Here is a 27,933-nt window from a genome sequence, read left to right as displayed (position 1 = left end):
AAGGTTGAAAACTGCAGTGTTAAGATTTAATGTTACATCAAGGTAATTAACAATTTTCATATTAGATTGAATTGAAATACTGAGGTTGTTTTGTTTAAATAATTGATTAAAATGCTTCCTAATATTTTCCATTTTTGGACCGTTTGTGTTTTTTAAAATGGCTAAGTCATCATCTTTATATAATCTGAACTCACACTTACTATAAAATTGAAAAATCTGAAAAAGAATAAAAATACCAACTAACTTGCACACCTCCTCTCCATTAAATACACCCATTGTAACATTAAAAAAATCGCTTGATTTTTTTATCCAAACTTGGTCATTGGTAAATATAAAGATTTACATGCGAGGAGAAATAAAGATTTATGATCTGCATCAATGGGAATGTGTTGTTCTGCAAAGTGAATGGATTCGATAAGTAGTTTTTCTTTAATAGAAGGGTAAAAGTCAATCATGTCAAAAATAAAGAATTTATAAAAATGTTTATCTTGATGTTTTTGAACCAATTTATTATGTTTTGTGTACTACTTCACTGATTTAAATGCAAAATATTTCTTAGCTTGGTGTTGATATTGGGTAAAATATGTTTAATTAGTTTACCAACTTTGTTCTTAGCTGGGTTAATCAGATAAACAGTAGGGTTGTTTAAAACATTTGGTTTATGGGTTGGTTTTTTTACAATTAGCATTCATTAACAACTTGTATTCGTCTTTTGATAATATATATATAAATTTGATGTTTTATCTGCATAAATTCAAGTATATGTTGATTTTCAAATAGTGGAAATGTCTTTTTTTAATTTATTTTGAAAGCTGCATTAAACCATCCTTAACTGTATGTTTGAATAAATCACATCCAAATGCACACATATCTTTAATCTGTTGTGGACAATGTGGTGTGTATACCATAAGAATTAAAAGTGTTATTAATATTACTATTATTATTAATATCATTCATACCGTTAGACTGGTTATTCATGAAAAAAAAAGCTTTCCATTTCATTCTTTTAATCAATATTTTAGTTTTTTCAAGCAATTGCAATTTGTAATCTTTATTTGATGGTGTAGGTGTATTTTTTATTGAATAAATGAAATTAATTTTCTACATTTTTAAAGGACTTATAAAGAGTGCTCAACAGAAGGAGCAATAAATTTATTGGTATATGTTGAATACTGTATTGTATTGTATACTGCATTTTGTATTGTTGTTGTATATTGTTGGAAATACAGTAAACTCCCGGTTATTTATTAACTCACTTATTCGAACACTTATTAGAACGTTCTACTTATTCAAAGCAATTTTCATTCCCTGTTAATTTTCCTTAACAAACTCATGCAAATATCCATCAGTTATTTGAAATTTCGGTTATTTGAAGTAATTTTTTGGTCCCCTTATCAAACATCCCGTCAGTTATTCAAAGTTTTCCTTCGGCTCAAGATACCATTGCATTGCATTTTGAAAAATAATATTATTGAATGCAATTAAAGTATATGTATGTATATATGTAAAAAAATAACGTTATCAAAATATAAAAAATTGAACACATTAAACGTAGTGCAATGAGTGGAATTTTAACATGGTGTCTATGCAAAAGAACACAGTACCATGCCTCAACTGTGAGGTCATCGGGTGCGGTCGACCACCCTTTTTATATAAACTCTCTTTGTTTCACACAAATTTTATAGTAAAAATTGAGCAAAAATGTCAAATTATCAATCAAAAATGAATATCTTGCTTTTAAAAATTGGAAAAAGGTCAAACTAAAAAGAATGTAGCCGAAAAGTTTAGTGTTCCTTAAAACACTTTAACTTAATGGATTAAGCATTAAGAAGACGTAATCATTAAGAGTCAATTTGGAGCTAAGAGAAAAAAGTTGATAAACTTTTTGATAAATTGTAAAGATTTCATTTTAAATTTGTTTTTTAGAAAGTAAATACTTATTTCAAAGTTTTTCTTCTTTTTTACTCTCTTCTGTTAAAATTTGATAGTATCTTGAAATAGGTCACTTTAAAGAAGATTTTCAGTTATTCGAAGTAAATTCTAATTCCTCTAGGAGGTTCGAATAATTGAGAGTTTACTGTACAACTCTTGTCTTTATAATAATATAAATTTTTATGTATACATACATACATATATATATATATATATACATATATATATATATATATATATATATATATATATATATATATATATATATATATATATATATATATATATATATATATATAAATATATAAATTATGTTAATGTATTCTACAAACAGAGTGCTCAATGTTCTTAAAGAACAGAGCAATAATAAATTAGTAAAAACACTTATCTAATTTTTTTCTTTCTTCTACACAGTGTTTCTCCATTAGTAGGTTCATCAGGAAGAATGTCTAAACATTAAAAAATTTTCAAATTATAGAAAAAAATATTTCACAGGAAGTTGGGAATTGTTATAATTAGTTATGTAATAACTGTAGTATTTCGCAACCAGGAAGTTGCATTAACTACATTAGATAATTAAAAATTCATGAAAAGAATTCTTTAAAATTTGGATAAATTTGGACTGGTCATTTGTTTTTATAGTTTTTTAAAGGAACTTATTTTCATGTCTGCATTTAGAAATCAGAATTAATTTCTAAATGCAGACATAAGTTACTTTATGTTTGTATGTGTTCTATTTAAATATTTAAATCTGTTTTGATGCAGTGTGAGCTCATTAACGAACTACATACTCCAACTATAAAACCTATGCTCATCCTTATCTTTAGTATTTTGTTAGATCTAATATTTTTCCTAATGCATTTCCAAAATATCATGCCTGATGTTTTAAGGTACTGTTTGCAGGAAGTAGCTCCTTTTAATTACTCCAGGTCAGGTCAGGTTCAGGATCATTACAATCACCCTGCTACTGGTATTATGTAACTCATTACTACCTGCCCCATGCCCTGCTGCCTTGTAGAGTGTGTTTTTTTAGGCAAAGGCTAGAATAAACAAACTCTGACTTAAAAATTCCCTGCCTTGGGGCTCTTGGTTAAGTAAAGGCTAGAGATGGTGTCTCGATAAAAGTACTCATCTTGGGCAAATGTTAACTGCATCCAGCTACTATCTTGTAGGAGACCTCCTAGGCAAAGACTTTAGGGACAAACAGAATAGTTCTGCTGACCAGTCTTGAACCCCTTCTTTATCTATCAGGCTGGTGTAGTTGTAAACCTGTGTTAGATTGTTTCCTGCCTAGGATAATGAATGATGGATCTTCTTGACTGTTCCCATAGGTTTTTGCTTGTGCAACTCTTCCTGTAATCTCCTAATGAGGGTACAGCTCTAAAACTCTGTTTAATGGTTCTGAGGCCGGCGGTAGTAAGTTTTCCTGAACTTTGTAAAAGCTTTCAGAGAGACTGATTCCATCAACAGCTGCAAAGTATCAGAGTATTAAGCAGCCCTCGGAATTAGGGTTGGCATTTGGCAATGCCAACCTAAAAGTGTTTGAGGTTGACAAAAATTGCCGACCTCATTTCTGTGTTTTATGGTAACCCCTTTGTTTAAAATTTTTTTGCTAACCTGATACTGATCTCTAACTGTTTGAGGTTGGCAACTTATTGCTGATCTCGTTTTTCCTAGTTCTGAGGGTTGGTATTAACAGTGCCATAATGCACATGGATGGTGTCTCTGTTAATGCTTCTTGTGGCATTGTCGAGGCCACATAAAAAGCCCTTTGTTAATTAGGGTTAACTAAAAGGGCTGAGAAAATTGCATAGCTCATTGCTTAGGAGGCCGTGCTCTATCTATAAATGAGTCAAGTTCTCTTTAAACTTGAATCATGCCAAAAGTAACTTAAAACATTTAACATAAAAAACCATCCCCATCACCTAACTGTTTAAATATCTTTTACTAATATTAGTGGTCTGCGAAGCAACCTTCCATCATTGAATCTTACCTCCTGCAAAATTCACCAGACATACTTGCTTTTAGTGAGACTAATTTATATTCTGCTATTTTTTCTTCTGATCTCAGTGTTGATGGGTACTATCCTTTGATTTGCAAAGACTCCAATAGTCACATGCTTGGCTTAGGGGTATACATATGCATCAATTCACTCATTTGTCGTTAAATCAGGTTCGAATCCTTCGACCATTCTTTTATGTGCTTTTGCTTAGCACCTCTTCATTCTATCACCTTTCTCTTTGTTCTTTATTGTTCTCCTTTTACCCAAGACTGCACTCTTTTAGATGTAATTTCTGATCAAATTGACCATGCTCTCTCTCATTACCCCTCTGCCAATATTGTTGTTATTAGTGACTTTAATGCTCATCACACTGAATGGCTTGGCTCTAACGCCACTGACCCTGCTGGCAGTATAAAGCCAATAACTTCTGCATTTTTCAATCTCTTACTCAGATAGTTAACTTTGTGATTTGTTTTCCTGACAACTCTTATTATTTACTTTCACTCCTTGATTTATCTCTTGTTTCTGATCCTAGCTTATGTTCAGTTTCTCCTTTTTCTCCCTTAGGTGGTTCTAACCATGCAATGATCTCTTTAAATCTTTCATATCGTACTTCCTTTTCGGACTCACCCTATTTTGCACTACTAACTACTACCCTAAAGCTGATTGGGACTCTTTTTGAGATTTTCTTCATGATGGTCCTTGAGCTGATGTCTTTTCCCTCTCAGCTGAAAAATGCGCCTCCTACCTAACCTCCTAGATTCAGGCAGAAATATGAAAGCATTTAATCCTTCTTGTGGGTTCCAAGTCAAGCCTCATTCTACTCCATTGTTTTTACCCTCTTGTGCAGATGCTATATTTAATCGTAATCATTTTTTTCATCTTTTTCAAAACAACAACTCTCTTAAGAACGAGCCGCTATTTATTATTGCAAGAAATCGATGTAACAAGGTGCTGTCAGATGCTAAGATTCATTATTCTCAGTTCACTAAATCTTGTATCTCATCTCAGAAGTTAGGCTTTAGAGACTTTTGGAAAATCTTCAACAGCATTGTTAACAAAGGTAGGTTTAATGTTCTATCTCTCATTCATGAGACTGATCTTATTAACTCTCCCAAGAATAAGGCAGAACTGCTTGCAGAGAACTTTCCTTCTAATTCAACTCTCAAATCATATGGCCATTGTCTTCCTTCCATTCCAATTAAACAGGTTAGACATTCAAAACACTCCAGCTTCTGTTGATAAAGTCATATCTTGAATCAACTCCTCTATGGCTTGTGGTCCAGACAACAATCACAGTCTTACAAAGTTGTTCTCCAGAACTTTCTTTAATTTTCTCTAAACTATTTAATAAGTGCTTAATTGAGTCTTGTTTTCCTGCCTGCCGGGAAATGACCTATGTTGTTTTAATTTTCAAAAACTCTGGTGAACATTCTGACCTCTCCAGTTATCGTCTGATCAGTCTTTCTGTTATTAGCAAGGTCTTTGAGTCTTTGATAAATAAATTTCTCACATCCCATCTTGAGTCAAATAACTTGCTGTCAGACAAACTACATGGTTTTTGATACTCTTGCTCTATGGCTGATTTGCTAACTGGTGTGACTGAAAGATTTTATCGTACATTAAGCAGAGAGGCTAGGGCTATTGCTCTTGACATATCTAAAGCTTTCGAGAAAGTTTGGCATGCAAGCTTGTTTCATATGGTGTATCTGGCAAAGTTTTTGAGATTATCAAATTGTTTCTTTCTAAACACTACTTTAAAGTCACCCTTGAAGGCCAACACTCTTCTTTATTTCCAGTAACTTCTAGGGTACTTCAAGATTCTCTCCTTGGTCCTTTTTTGTTTCTTATCTAAATTAATGATCTTCCTGATAACCTTACATCTAGCTTTTTTTAGTGATGACTCAACTTTATACTCCTGTCTTGACAAAAAGTCTTCTCTTTTTGATTGCTTAGAACAGGCAGCTGATCTTGAATCTGATCTTTTGTAATAGATTGAGGTTCACAATGGCTTGTAAATTTTAACTCCAACATAACTCAGTTATTTACTGCAAATAATTATTGCAGTACTGTCGACGTTCCTATATTAATGAAAAGCAACCTTCTCACTGAGTCTTCTTCTTTACATCTTTTTGAATTATCATTTACTACTGATCATGGTTGCTTCTCAAAGAATCTATCATCTTTAGTTCTATAAAATAAAACTCATTCTCACTTGACTCGTCATTCGGTCTCATTATTTTACTGTATCTGTCCCTGCATGCTCCAAAAACTTTTATTTATCTAGTTTTTTTTCCTTGCACTTCAACCCTTCAGTTTTTTTCCTTGCACTTCCCTTTGGAACTCTTTTCTATCTTCATGTTTTCCTGACTCATCCTTCAACTTTTCAAGTCTTCTGTCAACCATTTCCTTGCTCTATAACTCTATTCTTTTTTTCCTAGTAACTCCCAACTTAGTAGTGGTTGCTTGCAGTCTTGTTGGGAGTGAATTAGAATTAAAAAAAAAAAAAAAATCTGCAATAAATAAAATCATTACTTTTACTTAAATAAGGCTGATAATTTATTAACTTTTTTCATAGAATAGAAAGTACTCTATAGGTTAGCAATCGAAGTGAACTTACTTTGAGAGGAGACAATGAAGTTGATTCAATATTACTCTGACCTAAATCAAAAGATTATATATGTTTTCCTCAGATATGAACTATACATTTTGGAATGTTTACATAAAGTGGAGCAATAAAAAGTACTTCACCATGATAATTAACTTCAGAGGAGGAAAACCATTGTTGTCTACATAAATGTAGATAAGGGTGGAAAAAACTCATCATTTTCCCATGTTAACCATCCTATTGATAGTGTTATGTTAAAAATTACACAATATGTTAAAAATACATCATTTAATGCGGTAGTGGTGTAGTGGTAGAGCGCTTGATTCATAAATAAGACGTTCAGAGTTCGATCCCCACCATGTCCCTGGTGTTTGGGAGTTATAGAGTTAAGAGAGGGTTATAACTACAATTAAGTAGCCTCCTCGTCTGTAGTGGCCTTCTCAGCCTTGGGGAGGTGAATTAACTTGAAAAAAAAAAAAAATTTGCAATTGTTTTCTTTAACTTGTTTAGTAAGGTAATCTACAAAAAAGATCAGTTGCCTCTGTTAGAACAAAATAAGGTAGGGTTAGGGTAAAAATATAAGCGTGTTAAGGTTTAGGAATTTTTAGATTTTATAAGATAAAATTACAATTTTTTTTGCAAAATCTAAATTATCTTATTATAATTGAACTATAAGTATAAATGAATAGTTAAAGGTTGTTTATATTAAATTGTTATGTTACATTAGTTTAGATACTGATTAGCGGATGTCAGAAAATGCACATTCATAATTGTAATGGCTTCTCTGACCATCCAATTCAGTTTTTATACTGTTTTTTCAGCAGCACTTGCAAATTCTGAGTCGTGATATATTGGATAAGATACTGCAATGTATTGTGAGCTGTAAAGTAATATTTGTAGAAATACTAATCAGTTATTTAAATTTAACGCTTTTCTATACAAACACTAAAATGAGTCAAATAGTAACATAAAAATACTTTTCAAACAATAAATACTTTTAAAAGACAAATACCAGCTTTTGAAAAAAAAATTTAGTTTTGATATAAAGAAAAAAAGTTATTATCTTATTTTATCTTATTTTAAATTTACAGTAAAAAAAAACTTTTTCCTTAGCGATTATTGTTTTTCTTATCACCATCATCATTAGTAAGTCTTTCTGATGCTACGAAATTGGTTCTTACAAAAAAAAAAATTGTATTGCACATGTTTTATAGATTTAAACTAAATTTTGATTTAAACTAATGTTTCCATATATGTCAGAAACTTAAAATTAACCCTTATAATACACTAATAAATAATATAATTACTTAATTTCTGCTACCAACGTTCGAGAACATCTCTGATTTTTATTCCGATATGCATCTTCTTCTGATAATATAACATCAGTTAACTGAAGGGAAATTAAACCTTTTTATAAAACATGGAATTTCAAAATAACATGGGTCAAAGTAAGGTAATAAATATAAAAAAGTTACTAAAGTATCAGAAGAATTTTTAGAGCAAATAGCTTCTGATGTATTTAACTAAAGTGAAAAGGAATTTCTATGCTTATTTCTATGCTTATTTTCTTCATTATTAATTGAACATTCAACATATTAAGCCTTTTTGAAAACAAATCTATGCCTTAGATGGAAAAAAAAAACACTTATAATTTGTTTTTCAAAACTTTTTTACAGTAAAAAATTTAAATGGAAATGTAAAAAAACATTATTTTACATTTCCAGGCTTACAAAACAACAAATTAAAATATTTCAGCTCAAATGACAAATTTTGATTACATATATATATATATATATATATATATATATGTATGTAAAATATTATATATATATATGTATGTAAAATATTATATATATATATATATATATTATATATATATATATATATATATATATATATATATATATATATATATATATATGTATATATATATATATATATATATATATATATATAGCGCACTCGTAATTTTTTTATTATAGACAACTTCAAATCAATATAAATTGTGAAGTAATTTTAACTTTGAACTAGTTTTTTTTTTAAATGAAAGGTAAAACCAATTAAATTTAATTATGAGGTCAAATATTGTCAACCTGATTGTTTTTTTTATAAGTTAATTAGAAGTTTAATGACTACTTGGAAAAATGTCTGAAATTAAGCGTGCAAAAGTATTAGCGCACTCATTTAAAATGTATTAGCACACTCGTTTAATTCCTTTGAGAAAAACTTTTTTGGTTAATTTTTGTTAAAAACTCTCTGCTGATTAATAATAGTCAATAAAAAATATAAGAAAAATAAATTGAAGAAGCAAAAATATCATTTAAAATACAGTTAGTTAAAACTTTAAAATTGCAACAACAAAAACATGGGTTTAAGGAGTATATCAATTGAAAGAAAGTGGCAAGTTGTTGGCCTGAACAAACGAGGTCTCAGCAATCGAGAAATCGGACGTCAACTTGAAATCAGTGAATGCAGCGTTAGAACAACGCTCAAAAACTATAATGAGTTTGGAACAGCCAAAGACAAAAATCGCTTTGGTTGTCCCAAAAAATGTCAGAAAGGGACGAAAATAAAGCAATTATGCTTGCTAGACGCAACCCAAACATGAGCATAGCCGAAATCGCCTCAGACCTGAATATAGCGTTGGGTGCACATCAAGTTAGCCAATCAACAGTTAGCAAGCTTTTGAAGAAAAAACATTTCAATTCATACCTTGCAATAAAGAAGCCACTATTAAGTATCTAATACCGTCTCAAGAGAAAAAAATGGTGCAAAGAAAGAGCTGTGTGGACTGTAGAGCAATGGAGAAAAGTAATTTTCTCGGACGAGTCATATTTTGAACTTATTAATCGCAAGAAAAGGGTTGTCGTGAGGAGATACAAAAACAAAAAATATAGTCCTCGTTTTATCATGTCAAGAGTTCAAGGAAGAGGAGGTTCAATTGGCATTTGGGGCTGCATTGCTGGATTTAGCAATGGACTGGTGCATCTTTACACTGATCACCTTAATCAACTTTAATATAGAGAGATATTAGAAGATTACTTAAAGCCATCAATGGACGTTTTCAAGGCTGACTCCACCTGGCAATTTCAACAAGATAACACTCCTTGTCACACAGCACGCTCATTGAAGCAATACATGGAAGAAAAACGGTTGAATCTAATGCCTTGGCTCGCTCACTCACCTGGTTTAAATCCTAATGAGAATCTTTGGAGTTGGATGGACTGCAAATTTTAAAAAAGCAAGCCCACTAACTTGGTGCAGCTCAAAACACAAATGCAAGAGTTTTGGAATACCATGCCACAAGAATTAATCAGAAAACTTATTGATCCTATGCCGCAAAGAGTCTTGGTATGCCTTAAAAACAATGGTGGTCGCATAGAATATTAAACTTTCTTAAAATCTTTGAAAAACCATAAGTGCACTAATACTTTTGCACACTTTTTAAATATTGTTTTCACTCTTTTTAATATTGTTTTCACTCTTTTTAATATTGTTTTCACTCTTATTGTATTCTAATTAAATTCAAGATAATAATAAAGAATTATCTTTTATATATTTGAGAATGAGTATTTCTGCTTTATTTTATGAATAAGTTAAAAAAAATTATCAATCAGCCATTTATTGTTTTCGAATTACACTCATTTGAAGTTCACTTAGGTAAAAAAAATATGAGTGCGCTAATACTTTCTGGAAGCACTGTATATATATATATATATATATATATATATATATATATATATATATATATATATATATATATATATATATATATATATATATATATATATATATATATATATATATATATATATATATATATATATATATATATATATATGTATATATATACATATATGTATGTATGTATATATATATATATATATATATATATATATATATATATATCATTTAAATATTAAAGAATCTGCATTTATTCATCATTTAACTTTATTAATATATAATAAATTATATTTAAATCACTCAAGTAAATCTAATATAGTTTATCACATATTTGTTTTAAAATATGATTTGATCTATCTTTTGTTATTACAGATGTAACATTATCACATAATCAAATTATGGAAACATCAACTCTCCTACTATAATATCAGCAGCAAGCTGGCATTTTTCCATTTTATGGTCTACAACTTCCAAATCAGTTTCATCTTGTTTCCAGTAAGAAATGGTATAAACTGTCTTCTTTTCTTCTAATTACTTATTCTATTCTTTCATCATACATGCAGACTAAAAATTATCAGAACAAAACTATTTGTGGCAGAGTTTTCTCCTGACAATTCTTTCTGACATCATCAATTTTTAATCACGAAAAAGCACTAAATTCAGTGAAAAAGTTTTGTAGTCAGGAACCATTGAGACTGGAAATTCCCAAAACAAATCAATGTGCAGAATGAGCAATCAAGTTTCTTTAAGCTCTTTTTGACATATGTAAAAAAAAAGGAACCTCCAGCTTATATTTATTTTGTCTAACAAAGCATAAAAACTATGTAAACTATAATGATTAAGCTGAATACTACATACATTTTGATATATACAGTAGCTTTTTATACTTGTAGAATTGTTATTTATGTTTGTCATCTTATATCTATTTGTAATTTAGAATGTTATGATGTAACAATATATCTCCATAATATCTCTCCAATTGAAAAAATTAGAATAAAAAAATGGAGAACATGGAGTCACATAAAAGTTGTAACCCTGATGTGTGTGTGTATATATATATATATATATATATATATATATATATATATATATATATATATATGTATATATATATATGTGTGTGTGTGTGTGTGTGTATAAATATATATACATGTACATATATATATATATACATACATATATATGTATATATATCTACATAAATATATATATGTATATATATATATATGTATATATATATATATATATATATATATATACATATATACATATATATATAAATGTATATATAAATTTATATACATATATATACATATAAATGTATAATTATATAAATATATATATATATAAATATGTTTTTAGGACAAAATCATATACAAAAATGCATTAAAATGTGCATTGCTACCTATAACAATTAATCCTGATGAACCATGCGATTTTTCACCTGTTCCACTTAGAAAAAGGTTATTTTTTTATTAATTATAATAAATAAAAAAATGTACTCAACAATTATATAGCAAAACAAGCTAAAATTATTTATTAACTGTTGAGCAGTAAATTAATCTAAATCTAAAGGGCATAATGCAAAAGAAAAAAGAAATTTAAACTTTTGTTTTAAAAAACAAATGTTCTGAAGTTGGGTTTCAAATTTTAAATTTTGCAATTAAGTAAGTGAACTCAAATAAACAAAGAAAAAAAAAAATCTTAATATCAAAAAACTCAAATTATAGAAAAATTTTAGAAAAAATATTTTAAAGGGAGTTTTTTCTATAATTTGTTCTCTAATTTTCTACAGGTATTACAAAATTTTGTTATTCATTTTATAATAACTGTACTTATATTGCAGTTACATTAGTATTTTTTTTTACAATTTTTTAAAATGGTACTTATTTTCATGTATGCATGAAAATTATTAAAAATTAATTCAGATTTTTTGTTTAGTAAATTCTCTTGATCCATATGGGTAATAATATCAAATTTTTCTTGCAAACATTGCATACATTTTTTGAAAATGTTATTATAGGCAGGTGAAGATTTAGAATAGACCAGTTTAATTTAAAATTAAGTATTTTATTCTTTTAATTACAATATATATTTAGTTTAAGTATAGTTAGACCAGTTTACAAAAGTTTACCATATTAGACTCAAAGTTTATTCTTGCTAAGCACTATTAGCTGTATTTTACTTAACATAAACACAGAAGCTAATAATAATAAGAAGCTTTTAATTATTCCTTAAAAAACATCCCAATTTGAGACAATAAAGTTATTAATTCTTTATTTGAAAAAATAGAACACTTTATTAAAAGAGTTTGATGAAAAGTCTATTTTTCCTAGAATCTGAAGCCAATAAAAATTCTCTAATTAAAAAAACAACCAGACATTGACAATATAAAATCATATCCCAGTTTAGTTTTTGTTGATAAAACATGCAACATACCAAATTTCCCCAGATAATTTTTATAAAATACTGAACGGTAGCATTTCTAATAATTATGCAAAATTCACTGAAAACTTGGAAAAATACAATTAAATTAAAAGTTCAAAACATTGCTAAAATAATTAAGTTACATGCTAGAATTGAACCAGTTTGACCAGCGTTTATTACACGAAAAGACAATAAACCAAATTTGCAAAATAAACTAGTAATAGTAGTAGTAGTAGTAGTTGTTGTTGTTGTTGAGAGCAGTAGTCAGTAGTAGTTGCAGTTGTATAATACATAATACATTTTATTTTAGAAATGATTCATATTGTATTGATTTTACAAGAATTGATCGATCCATGATTGCAGGGAAACTTCAAAAAGCTTTTCAATGTAATCATTATCTTAAGGATTTAATAGAAAAGGAATTGAGCAATTCACTTTCTGAATGTTCTGAGTTACAGGTAAATTTTCTGAATGTTTTGAATTACAGGTAAATTTTTTGATAAAAATAGTTTAACAGGCAAAATCACAGGTCAGTTATGTTTAAAGTTAATTTTCAATTTGTATAACTTTTTTTACTATATTTTTAGATACTTGCTGATGATATTTATAATCAGAAACTAGTTTTAATATCAGATGCAAGCATGTTTTACAATAATGATGACCCTTATTATAACAATTGGAAACAATTGCAGCTTAACCGGTTTGATAAAATAATAAGCAACAATCTAAAATGTACACCATCAAAAGAAAAAAATCTAGATACTACAAATTATCATGAGCAATTTAAAATATTGATTGAAAAACTTTTAAAGTAAGTAAAAAATAGCAATTTTAAAAGTTTCTTGTTTTATCAAGATTGAGTTTGAAGTATTGTATTAAGCATTGGCTTCAATACATTTAAAAAAGTACCAAATATAAAATTTAAAAATTTTATGTCAGTACTATACAATCAAATTTAGGCATTTTGACATTTATTGTAACATTTTGTTACAGGGTTGTATTTGATAATGAATATATATATATATATATATATATATATATATATATATATATATATATATATATATATATATATATATATATATATATAGATATGTATAAATTAGTAAAAACACTTATCTAATTTTTAGTTTTCTTCTACAAGTTGTTTTGCTATCAGTAGGCTCATCAGGAAGAATGTCTAAATATCAATAAATGTAATAACTGTAGTATTTTGCAACCAGGAAGTTACATCAACTACATTAGATAATTAAAAAAATTAATCATGAAAAGAATTCTTAAGAAATTGGATAATTTTAGAGTGGTCATTTGTTTTTATAATTTTTTAAAAGTATTATATAGTATTAGTTAGTAAATAATTTTTTATAATTTTGTAATTATTTCAAAATTTTCTTGTAAACATACTATAGATTTTTTGGAAATGTTAGGCAAGCACATAGCAAGTAATAGGCAAGCACAGTTTTTAGAATAGACTAGTTTAATTTAAAAATAATATTTTTTTCTTTTAGCTTCTAAATATATTTTGACTACATAGTCTCTTTTGAGTATTTTTTATGTTTAAAAGATTGTTTGTGGTTGGCATAACGTTTTTTCCATTTGCCCTCGGTTAAGCCAATATATTTTTTTATCAGGGTTTTTTTGTGAGGAAAGAATGCATTTGTAAATAATATTTTTTGATAAGCAATTGCCATTCATAGGGCAGTCAATTTTTTGCTTGCAGTTACAATTTTCAGTATTTTTTTCTTTGAAAAATTCATTTTTATTAATCAATGCATAATTATGGCTTTTTATAATTCTTTCAATATTTTTTGTACAACTATAGCCTACCTTAATAGTGTTTCTGTTAAAAATTTTATGCAATTTATTAGAGGGAGGGAAATGTATGTCAACTAATTTTAAAAATGCTTTTCTGATATTTGTTGAAACATTTTTGCTGTACAGATTGTTGAACCAAATTATATTTCTATTTCGCTTTTTTGCAATTTTTGTTTCAAATTTTAGCTCGAAATTTGCTTTTAAGAGCTTCTTTGTACAAGCCTTTGAAAGAGTCAAAAATATATTCATTAGAAGAGTTTTGATTTAGTGTATTGTTAATTGAGATAGGAATTTGTTTGAAGATTTGAGGGGGATAATTCGAGTTTATATTAATATACGATAATTCATTATTAGGTTTTTTATAAGGCCTATAAGAATTTTCCAAGAGGTTAAATATGACATCAAGAAAGATCACAATTTTTAAATTAATGTTTATTTCAATTTGGAAGTCAATGTTTTTTAAAATTTTATAATATTTTTTCTGATTTTGTCAAGTTGAGGCCCTGATTTATATATATATATATATATATATATATATATATATATATATATATATATATATATATATATATATATATATATATATATATATATATATACATATATAAATTCTCAACCATCTTCATTCAATGGGATTTGCTGAAAAGTTGGGAGCCTGGGTACCTCATGAGTTGAGCGAAGTAAACAAAGACAATCGCCTTCAAATTGCTTCTCAATATCTCGCCCGCCATCGAGCGACACGTGGTCATAAACAGCGCTTTTTGTATCGAATCGTCACGGGAGATGAGAAATGGTGTCTATACATTAATATGAAGCAAAGGAAGGAATGGGTGGCACCAGGAGATACGCCAAAGCCCAAAGTCAAGCGTGACCTTCATCCTAGAAGATTATGATATGTGTTTGGTGGGACTGGGAGGGCATGGTGCACTGGGAAATGCTCGATAGGAATGTCACGATCACCAAGGAGCTCTACATAGCCCAGCTACGCCGCGTAAATGAAGCTATTCAACTGAAAAGACCTCATCGACAAGGCCAAACCATACTCCTTCACGACAACGCCAGACTTCATGTTGCACAAGTCGTCAAAGCCACACTCCAAGAGTTCGAATGGGAGGTCCTTCAGCATCCGCTATATTCTCCGGATCTTGCACCAACAGATTACCATCTTCTCCGATCTCTGTTGAACCATATGAGGGACGTTACCTTCAATAATGAAGAGGACCTTAAAAACTGAGGCCATAACTTCTTTGATACTAGACCGGGTGATTTTTGGCGGAAAGGCAATTATGTATTCGCCATTGCTGTTTACGACCTCCTCCCACCTCTCGACCACAAATCGGTAGAGAGGTGGAAGGAGGTCGTAAACAGCGATGGCGAATACATAATTGATTAATTTATTATTATAAATAAAGATTTCTCTTAAATAAAAGTCTTTGATAAAAACGCTACGAATATATTCCCCAACCCAATATATATATATATATATATATATATATATATATATATATATATATATATATATATATATATATATATATGCATATATATATATGCATATATATATATATATATATATATATATATATATATATATATATATATATATATATATATATATATATATATTTGCAGGCAGTGTAAAAAAAAACTTAATTTTACTAATATTACAGCACATACTTTACTAAAGCCAACATATTATATACCATTTAAATGATGCTAATGTTTACTATTATATTTTAAATGAATATTGATTATTTAATCATTGTATTTTAATATATTAAAAAAATAATGATTGTTAATGAGTTCAAAAATTTGAAGACAAAGCATTTATATTTAAAAAAGTAGGAACTTTTTAATGAGGTTTGATTAAATTTTATTAGAATTGCTTAACTAAATTATATAATTGCTTAACTAAATTATTGTTTAACAGAACAGTTGTCACTTAGTATTGAGAATTGTCAACAATGTTGACCATTCTCAATACCAAGTGACAACTGTTCTGTTAAACTTCATTGTTTTTATTAAATTAAAAGGACACAATTTCACATAACATAAGGTAATATAACAAAATATTTGATAAACAATTGAAACTTTCAATATGAAAGTGAAGTAAAGTAACTTGAGTTTCAGTTATTTTTCTAAAATTTCTTTGATCAGTTTTGAATTGTACTTTAGAAATATTAGGCAAGCTGCATTATGTGGCAACACTGAACAAACGTTCTGATGGTACAGTTGTTGGTGGGGCACCCAAATAAATGCGAGCTACTGTCACCAGAGCTGGCAATTGATGCATGTTGTCACTTCACCACTGTAGTAGATCAGCGTGTCTATTTATTTTTGGTTCTGCCAGATACTGGCTTAGTTGAATGTCAATGTCTGTTTGTAATTGTTTTTCATGTGCTGTGTCACCAGCAGACATAGATACATCAAGACATTGCCAGAGTAATGAAGATGATGTAGAAAAATTATCCAGTTGGGCTTAATTTGATGGAGTTTCTTCAATTTTGTCAATCTGCTGTTCAGCATGCTCAGATTGACTTCCATCTTGCATCAATACCCTTGCACTGAAACTTTATTGAATGCAAGCAGAACCACTGTTTTGTGGTTGTCAGTGTAGCCTGTGATGAGAAGAATGTAGTTTTGAATTGTGGATCAACCAGTGTTGCCACTATATTAAGAGGTTTCTCTTCAACGCCTTTAAAATGCTCATCCAATGACTTGAGTAGGGTTGACTTCATAATCTTTACACTTGCATCATTGCCTTCCTTATTCAACAGGTTCCGCAGAGCTGTTATAATAGGGATAACCAGTGATATATGTGCTGTTTCATAGCTGACTTTATGAGTATATGTATATATATATATATATATATATATATATATATATATATATATATATATATATATATATATATATATGAATATATATATGTATATATATATATATATATTATATATATATATATATATATGTATATATATATGTATATATATATATATATATATATATATATATATATATATATATATATATATATATATATATATATATATGTTATGTTAGTGTATTCTACAAATAGAGTGCTCAATTTTCTTAAAGAACAGAGCAATAATAAATAAAAACACTTATCTAATTTTTAGTTGTCTTCAACAGCGTGTTTCTCCATCAGTAGGTTCATCAGGAAAATGAACCTACTGATGGAGAAAAAGTGTTTTTACTAATATATATATATATATATATATATATATATATATATATATATATATATATATATATATATATATATATATATATATATACATATATATATATATATAATATATAATTTTTTTTATTTTTAACAATGAAAAAATATATTTTTTTTGTTTTTAACAATGAAATTTTTTTTTTGGATAGCTTTCAACATTAATCTAGCGGGTATTGTAATCAAAGTTTAATAGTATAAAAAATAACATCAGAGCTATTCTAAAAAAGAAGAACTGATGAAAAGTATGTGATTTAATACACGTTTATTGCAAGGTCATTATTATTATTAATGATATAAACAATATAGCAGTGCTTTTTTTTAAAAAAAGGTGTCGGAACTCGTCATTAGTATATCACAAAAAATTACAACAAAATTAACACTTTTGAGTTTTTTTAAAAGGTGAAGGAATGGCGTTTGGTGCTTTTGAGGAGAAAAAACGCACTGCAATATTTCAACCGCAAAAACCTGTTTTGTAAGGTTACTAGTAAACAAATTTATCCTTACCTTAATTGTATTCAACATCCTAAACTGTTGGCTAATGATCAATAAAGTAAAGTTCAAATCATAAAAATTTACTAAATTCAAACCATATTTCAACAGTAGGCAACTAAAACAAAATAATGGAAAAGATAGAACTCAATAAATATAAAGAAAAATACATTTCATAAAAAATAAAAAAACCTATAAACTTTTTTAACAAAACCTTATAAGATAAATATCAAAAAAATTTCCTGTAAATATTCTACCAGTAATAAATATAATTCTACCAGTAATAAATATCCTGTAAATATTCTATCAGTATTAAATAAAAATATTCTACATATATTCTCTCTCTCTCTCTCTTTATATATATATATACATATATATATATATATATATATCTATGTATATATATATCTATACATATATATATATATATATATATATATATATAATATATATATATATTATATATATATATATATATATATATATATATATATATATATATATATATATATATATATATATTATATATATATATATAAAGTATTGGACAAAACATTTGCAACCAACATCGAACAATGCTAAAAAGTGTTCCTAATTTTACATGTTTTAAAAACGAAACGAACTATACTACCACAGCAAACAGTTCAGGAGTCTGGAGTCATAGCATGCCATGACATGAGCAATCAGGTGACAGCACACAAGCAGAATTTTGTTGACAAGTGCCATTTTGCAGCTGACAAAACAAGTGCAACTTTTTTGGTTTGTTTCATTTTCTTAAGTCTGGTCCATGTCAACGTCACAGAAGTTTTTTAATAATTAAAGGAAGTATCCAGAAGTTTCCAGAAGCATGCAGAAGTTTCCAGAAGAAGCATCTGGAAGCATCCAGTAGCATCCAGAAATATCCAGAAACATTCAGAAGCATCCAGAAGCTTCCAGAAGCATCGAAAAGAAGCATCTAGAATCTTCCAGAACAGGTCCACACAGAACAGGTTCATTTTACTATATAAGAGACATGTAAATCGACATGTAATTCAGTCAGTTTATGGAAGTCAATCAGTCAGTATTATCAAAACAGTTTATCGAAGTGAGTTTTATCAAATTGTTTTATCGAAGAACATCAATACAAGAAGTGAAATACAACAGGTGTTTCATTACATCAAATACAGTCCACATCCAACCAAGACGTTGTGTTCCACAGAGCATTATTGTATCATCACAAGGTAAATGTAACACGGTAAGCCTTGAGAAGCATGATTATTTTTTTTAATTATTTTTATGACTTCAAGTGCAAAAATGGCTCCCGACAGTCTTGGATTGGAACTAAGAAAGAAAATTATTGGCGATTACGTAAGTGAAATGTCACAAAAAAGTATTTGTGATAAATATCGCGTGAAAAATGGACCAAATCAAGACTATGTTCCAAATATCGTTCTACGGGGAAGTTGGCAGCAGATAACAAAGGTGGAAGACCGCGTTCCATCACTTCTAGAGAGGATTCTATGATCGTCAGATTTGTCAAGAAGGATCCCTGGATATCATCAGTCGAGATACAAAAGCAATTAAAGCTGCCTGTATTGGACAGAACAATCAGACGACGTGCTGTTGAAGCCGGATTGTTTTCTCGACGCCCTGCAAATAAACCGCTGATTTCATGAAAAAACCAGAAGAAAAGACTCCTGTTTGCTACATCTCATATTGACTGGAATGTGCAGAAATGGCGAACTGTCCTGTTCAGTGACGAATCAAAGTTCAACATCATTGGGAGCAATGGCATTTGCTGTGTATGTTGACCGGCCTGAAAACACCTCGATTTACGTTACTGCTATAAGACCGTGAAGCATGGTGGAGGTAATGTAATGGTCTGGGGTGTTTTTCTGCTAACGGTCTAGGTCCAATACATCAAAACAATGGAATAATGGACCGTTTCATGTATAAAAATATCCTGAAAAATGTTATGTTACCTCATGCTGAATGGAATATGCCAATAAAATGGGTTTTTCAGCAAGACAACGATCCGAAACACACTGCAAAAGTAGTCAAGCAGTGGTTTCAAGACAACCACCTATCGGTGATGGATTGGCCGCCTCAATCTCCGGATCTCAACCCTATCGAGAACCTGTGGGAGATCGTCAACCGCAGAATTAATTGTGAAGGTGTTCGTAATAAGGATCAACTATTTGAGCAAATCCAAAAGACCTGGGCAGCAATTACACAAAGTTTCATTGATCACCTGATCGAATCTATGCCTCGAAGATGCAAGGCTGTGATCGACAACAAAGGATTCGCCACGACTGATAGCGAAATACAGCTTGGTCAACATTTTGTCGAGTTGCACTTCTTTTGTCCAGAAGGAAATCAACGTTTTTTTAATACTTTTGATTAATTTATTAATTTTCTTGTACAAATAATGAACTTTGTGATGAATAAAACTTGAAGAACTTTGTCTCTAAACAGTTATATAGTTATTTCTCTAAATTGAAAAAATGCAGCACTTTTATATAAAGAAACTAAATTAGCATTATTTGGTTGCACTTGTTTTGTCCGATACTGTATATATATATATATATATATATATATATATATATATATATATATATATATATATATATATATATATATATATATATATATATATATATATATATATATATATATATATATATATATATATATATATATATATATATATATATATATATATATATATATATATATATATATATATATAATCCATATAACTTATTAGCAAAGTTCAGAGTTCAATATATTTTTAAAATCCATTTTTCGTGGAAATGCAGTTGCAAATTTATCGTCAACAATATTCAAATCAATTTCAATATCTCAATGAATGTGCAACATGGCAATGCCATTTAAACGACCATCCCCCATAGTATTGCGCAAGGAAGTTTTAATTCTTTTTAGAGCTGATAATGATCTTTCGCATGTACATGTTGTGACTGGTAATGTGCAAAGGATTCGAAGTATAATGGAAATATTGGGAAATGTATGGTTATCACATTTTTGTAGTGAATCTGAAATGGTTTTAGGAGCACTATCAGAGTGTTTTTCCAGTAAACTTTCCACATATCCAATTCAGCATAAAAATATCTTGGTTCTGGTAAATCGTTTTGGTATGTACAAACAAATTCTTTAACTTTTTTCCTCCAATCCTTGTCAGAAATTAAATTTGATGGTATAATGGAGAAACTATCTAGCAATACTAAATTTTCTAAAGAAAATAAAGAATCTAGCTGTATTAGAATGTGATCAAGAAAAGGAATTGAACAAGTTATTCGATAATATTCACTTATATCATCTACTTCATGGTTATCACGTTGTGTTTGTTGACCACATGTTCTTGGTTTAGATGACATTGTATTAGTAGTTGCAGCTATGCTAACAGCTTCTTTATACCATTCTGTGTGTGAAATATCAATAGAGCTCCGAAGAGATTTAAGAGTATTCTTTAAATTTTCCACATCTTTACAAGCTTTTGAGAAATCAGGATCAACTTTTTGCAAAGTTTTTGTAAGTGGTCTTGTATAGCCTAATAACTTCCTAACTATGATTAAGGTGATGATAAACTTAAAAGAACAACATATTGCCACATATGCAGAAGCATCACCTCTGGATTTGTAGTTCCATGTCACATCTTCTTTGATACAAATAAGAGATGCAACTATCGCTGGATATAATTCAATAAAGGCTTCAAGACTATCAATTCTTTCAATCCACCTCGTTCTACAAACATTGATTGTCTTTTGAAAAGATGATGTTGGACATAGCTCACTAATTTTTGTAGATCTTCTAACCTTTTTGGAGAATTATTAAAAAAATCAGAGACAATTCGAACATGATCCATCATATCTCGAATGGAAGGAATTGCACATGCTTTGGCAACACATAGATTAAGTTGATGGGAAAAGCAGTGGATGTATGGAGCTTTAGGAAAATCTTTTAAAATTAATGCTGCTACACCACAAAGACAGCCTATCATATTACCAGCCCCATCGTAACCTTGCCCACGACAATAAGACATTTCTAGACCAAGTTTATCTATACTTTTCTTGATCTTGCTTGATAAAGAAACTCCACTTAAGCCAGTATTGCAAGAAAAAAAATTTTAAAAACATCTTTCTTTACATTACAGAATTTATCCACATATCGAACAATTACAGCCATTTGTTCCGTTGGGCTAACATTTGAAGCTTCATCAACTAAAATAGAAAAAAACTTTTCTTTCTTTATTCAGTCTGTCAATAGCGATCGAACAACACCTGCACAAATATCAATCAACTCATTCTGCACTGTCTTTGATCGATAAGTAGCATTTTTAGGACCATTTTTAAAATGGTCACTCAAGATCTTGTCACCGCATAATACCATCAGATCTAATAAACATTGAAAATTACCAGCATTATTACATTGCTCAACCAGATGTTTGGCGTCATCTCTGTGTCCTCTAAGCGGTATATTGTGCCTACAACAAAAAAGAATTGCACGTGATATTGAAAACAAAATTTGTCGATTTCTAGAAATATTATCAGATAGAAACTTATTGAGTTGCAAATTAATTAGAATGGCTTTATTACTCATTGCTGCTTGAAAATCAAGCATTATCTGTATTGAGGTTTTATGCATTGGAGAAGTGTTATTATGTGATAATATTCTTACATTTCCAACTGACCAAAGCCGATATGGAAAGTTATAAAATGATTGAGTAGTTAAAAAGGCTTTTCCGAACAGAACACAAGAGATACAGAACAACCCATCATAGTATTTTGAATAACACAACCATGAAATTTTTTTTGAACCAAACAGGGTTATATTTACGACCATTAGTTTTATGAAATATATAGTCAGAAGGTGGCACCCATACGTTCATTAGAAGATTATACTTCTCATGCTTTGATAATTTTTCCACTTTGTCTACAAACAACCCAATATCAAATTTGTTACATTCATCTTCTGTTGTTGTCTTTTCATAATTTACATGCAGTTTCAGAATTGAGACACCTGATATAGATTTTTTTAATTTATTATTTAAATCCAAGGATGAATCAGACACAGACAATGGTTTATTGTTCACAGAAAAAAAGTTCTTAATACATGATGAGGGTTTGGTCAAATTACTTTTTTGAATGGCAATACAGTGGGGTATTTGAACAAGTTGGGTAGTTGAAGTGCGTTTTTCTCCTGTTACTACAATATTTTTTGCAGAATTTAAACTTGTTTGAGTATGAACTAAAATATTTTGAAATTCTGGCTGAGTGCTTTTAAAAAATACCAGAGGCACATAGTGATTAGGTTTGAAAAAATGCATTTTCCCCATATGTGTAAGGTTGCTTGGAATTTCTTTTTTTGTGTTAACATTGTACAGCATCAAGTAAATTAATTGATTGGGTTTATTGAATTTCTTAAAAGACTGTGGATACAATGTACTTCTAAAGAGATATTCTAGACATGCATCTCCTGTAGTAGGATAAAAATTTTTTAAAGGAATCTAAAATAGAAAATAAATATATATACAATAATATTCATATTATGAAACAATAAAATTCAAATCAGTTTAAATATTATATTATATGAATAAGAATATACTTTTAAAATATTTCAGATAGACATCACACAAACTAAAGATGACCAAACACCAGATTGAGAAGATTTAATGCTTCAGCCAAAATAGCATCAACTTTAGACTTCTTAGCCTCAAATGCAGTAGATGCAACATTGGAGATACCTAACAAAAAAACGGATCTTTCTGATCGAAAAACACCATTTGAATGCCCGAGACGAAAAACAGGATTGTATAATTCAATTGCACAAAGTTTCCTAAGAGTTGGTGTAATAGGTATTCATTACAACAAATGCACGGGGTAAGCTTAGAGTTGTTTGAAAACATGACAAACAGGATTTTGCTACAGTTGCAACACGTATTTTGCCATTTTATTTCACTCCCAGTCAAAATTAAGTAGCTACGCTGCAAAATGTTTGATATTCTTACAAAAATTTATGAACATGAGAGACAAAACCCTGTAAAAACTTGGGTTTCTTTAGCGAAAATTTTATTTTTCGATTTAGTAAAATTAGTAAAGCAACAAATGCAGCCAAAATTTGATCTAAAATTTTTCTATTATTTTGCATAAAAATATATACATATTTATATTTGTGTGTAGAAAATAATAATAAATGTAGTCCGAGTTGACTGTAGCAATTGCTTCACTTGCTACACCCTGGATCCACTTCTGATATATATATATATATATATATATATATATATATATATATATATATATATATATATATATATATATATATATATATACACATAGCAGAATTACTGGCTCTATAAAGCTGTACTGTCTTATGAAACTAATTTCTATTTGAACTTATCTCCCTATCAACTTTTTCACAGGAGATGTTATGCATTTCTTATACCCTGTGACCTCAATCACTTATAAATATTTTTTTAACTATTTCCATGAAGTATTTGTTTACAATATCACTAAACTAGCAATTTTTTGAGAAAAATGTGATGAACTTCAGTATATTCGTAAATTTTAGAACTCCCAAACAGGTTAGTACCTGCAAAACAGTACTTATTTGTCAAATATTTTTTATAACCATTTCATGCTTTGCATATTTTGCAAAGTTTAAAATATTTGAAACAATTCTTCTCAAGTTAGATGAACAAAATAAATAATTCATTAAGTTAATATATGAAAATATTATAACAATCCTTTCAGCAGTGTCTTTAAAATGTTTAAAAAGTTCCGCAATGTGCCAGACCCCTGAATCAGCAGTAAATAAAGATCAGTATCCAAACATTCATCAATTATCCAACATCAAGTATCCAAACATTCATCCAATACATCAGTATCCAACAGTATCTAGTTTACATTTAATAACTTTATGTTTTACTTAAGTCCATTAGTTTATTATACTATAATATATATTATAAATTGATATATAAGGGGCATATTACATTCTAAGTGATTTTTAATTTTATTTTGTATTTGTAAATTAAAAGCAAGTTTTTATTGCATCAAGTTATTTGAAAGCAAACTTTTATAGTTAAAAAAGAAGTAGAACTGCTTCACAATACCACTGGGGATGTTTGAGTGCACTGGGGATGTTGTCAAAAAAAGTAAATTTATGTTCAATTACAACAAGTTTGTAAAAATCTGAAGCTAAAAAATTTAAAGTTAATAAACAAATATCTAAAAACTTAAAAACTTAAGAAACAGTTATCGGATACACAGAAGAAAATGGGTTAGTTTTAAAATATGGTTTAAGATTTGTGCTAGTAATGTTACAAACATTACTAGCACAAATCTTACACAATATTTTAACAACTAACCCATTTTCTTCTGTTCGGATCTCTGACATGGTGCTGGTTCACCTGTAAATCACTTTGTGTTTGTGTTCTGTATGGACCTCTGGCATGGTATTGGTATACCCATGAGTCAAATTATGTATCTGTGTGTTTGTGTTCTGTCTGGACCTCTGGTGTGGTGCTGGTTTACCAATAGGTCACTTTATTTATATATGTATGTTTATGTTTTGTTCGAATCTTTGGTATGGTGTTTATCCACTTGTAATTCACTACGTATATATGTATGTTTGTGTTCAGTCACCTTTAAGTTCCTGTATGTTCATTTTGATTATTAGTTTTATTAACTTTAATGGTTATTAATAAAAGTTCAATCAATCATACAATTTGTTTTAAAAAATTTACATTTATCATAAAAAATACATACTTTTTAAATAATAAAAAGTTTATCTATATTTGTATAATTTACTAAACTTTATATAATTTTTAATAAAACTTACTCAACTTTATGGAAATAAATAATTTTTTTTTTTTAATATAAAGTTTTCTTTTAATAAACAATCAATAGAAGCAAATTGTTGCTTTGTTTAAAAGCATTTTGCTAAATATAAAAACATTTGATTACAAAAGATTAATGTTACAAAGTACTTTTAGTGTGTTGAAACTTGATTTTCTGAACATACATGGAAACATACATAAATTGTTTGGAAACATACATAAATTGTTTGGAAACATACATAAATTGCTGCGGTCAAGTTGTCATAATTAAATATTATATGCATGGTCAGAAATTAGGTGCAATCACACCCATCCTGACAAATTGCCTAGGAAATGGAAAACTCTGAAATCAAACCTTACTTTAGTGTGGTTAAATGTGTGGTAAGCATATGCGTTGTGTGTGTGATAAGTGTGTGCGTTTTGAATCTAGGCTGCACTATAGTTTACAAATTGACAAAGATCAAAAGGTAACTTCATGTAGTCAAATAAATGCTACATTATGAAAATATTTGATGTATGAAGCACAACTAACATATCTGTTAATTTGTCATAAATTGTTTTGAAGTGGCCTAAAAATAATGATAAAAATCACAAAATGCACGGAGAATAAATAAAATATATAACTATTAAAATACAATTTTTTTTTCAAGTAGAGACCCGTAAATAACATAAATAGGTTGTTGCAGCCCACATATTAGTATGATATTAGTCTAGTATCATGGAATCAGTATCACACTGTATCATGATATAGTATCACACTGTATCATGATACAGTGTGATACTGATTCCACTAGAGTCTTGCAGCTCTTTCTCCAGGACTACATGTTTTATTTTTTAATAAAGGCAGTTTGTACTTTGAAAAGGTGGTTCTCTTTATTTTCTTAAATACGAATATCTCAACAATATAAAATGAGTAGTTTTGAGTTGCAATCAATTTCAAAATCATCGTGATCTCTAAGGTGATTACTAATTTTGTTGCATTTAACTCCAAAGTGTTTAAATAAAAAAAATGTGAAATGAAATATTAGTGACCAACATATTCTTTAAAACATTTATAAGTTTTAATAAAGTATTATAAAAGTGAGAAAAACTAAAAAGAAACTGGAAAATTTTTAATTTTGGCGTTGACTGCTAATAAAACTTACAACTCTCAATCGATTAATTCTTTATTTTTAGTCAAACATTTAATTGAACTCATCGAGCTTAACATGTGCTCTCATTACAACTTTTTAGCAGCATTTGTCTTGGATTCATTTTTTAATCATTCTGCAAGTGTTTTTTACCCACTGCACAGTGGGCCAAGATCGACTTAAAATGGAAAACAAGCCATAATTCATTTATTTTTAAAGTTGTCAAATTAAAATTTTTATCAATGACTCTAGTCATCATGAAGATCTTTTTTAAAAAAAATAATTGTTTTTTTTGCAGATGCAGGCACCCTAAACACCCTAATAGAAAAGGGTGGTAGGGCGTTAGGGATTTTAGACATAACTTTTATTTGTTTTTAGAAACAGTTTTTCCCAGATTTGAAGTATTAATTAATTAAAATGTTTGTTATGTGTTAGACCCCATTTTATAAATACAGAAACATTTATTTATTAGATATTTTATCAGAAATCAGAGTAAAAATATTCAAAACATAAAATTAAAAAAAAGTTACAATAAAAGTTTAATTCAATCTTTGTTAAGTTCAAGTTTTTTAATACATCTCAAACTTCTTCTTAGAGAGGTAATAATTAGATCTGAACCGCACAATAATCTTTGCATAACACCTTTATTAGTAACTTTTCTTGAATATTTTTAATGTCTTTATTTCGAGATTCCTCAGAAAGAAGACCTACTGGTATTGGTTTATCTCTTACAACTTTAAAATTCTGAATTAGAATTTTGTGTGTAAT

The 27,933-nt window shown here is 28.7% G+C and overlaps 1 protein-coding gene across 10 annotated transcripts in view; it reads left to right on the top strand.

The window, feature by feature from the left end:
• Positions 1-27,933, top strand: part of LOC100197594 (uncharacterized) — a 137,502-nt gene that overhangs the window by 43,387 nt on the left and 66,182 nt on the right. For all 10 annotated transcript variants that reach the window (XR_010637664.1, XR_010637663.1, XM_065793685.1 and 7 more), the window contains exons 7-9: positions 11,589-11,689; positions 12,964-13,111; positions 13,241-13,464. Coding sequence is in view for 8 of the 10 variants with exons in the window: in XM_065793685.1 (XP_065649757.1) it covers positions 11,589-11,689; positions 12,964-13,111; positions 13,241-13,464 (473 nt within the window). In the remaining 2 variants the exon portion in view is untranslated. The remainder of the gene's footprint in view (positions 1-11,588; positions 11,690-12,963; positions 13,112-13,240; positions 13,465-27,933) is intronic.

Source organism: Hydra vulgaris, chromosome 03, assembly GCF_038396675.1.
Source record: "Hydra vulgaris chromosome 03, alternate assembly HydraT2T_AEP".
Lineage (NCBI taxonomy): Eukaryota > Metazoa > Cnidaria > Hydrozoa > Anthoathecata > Hydridae > Hydra > Hydra vulgaris.
The sequence above is the reverse complement of the archived record's forward strand: the minus strand, read 5'-3'. Positions and strand labels throughout refer to the sequence as shown.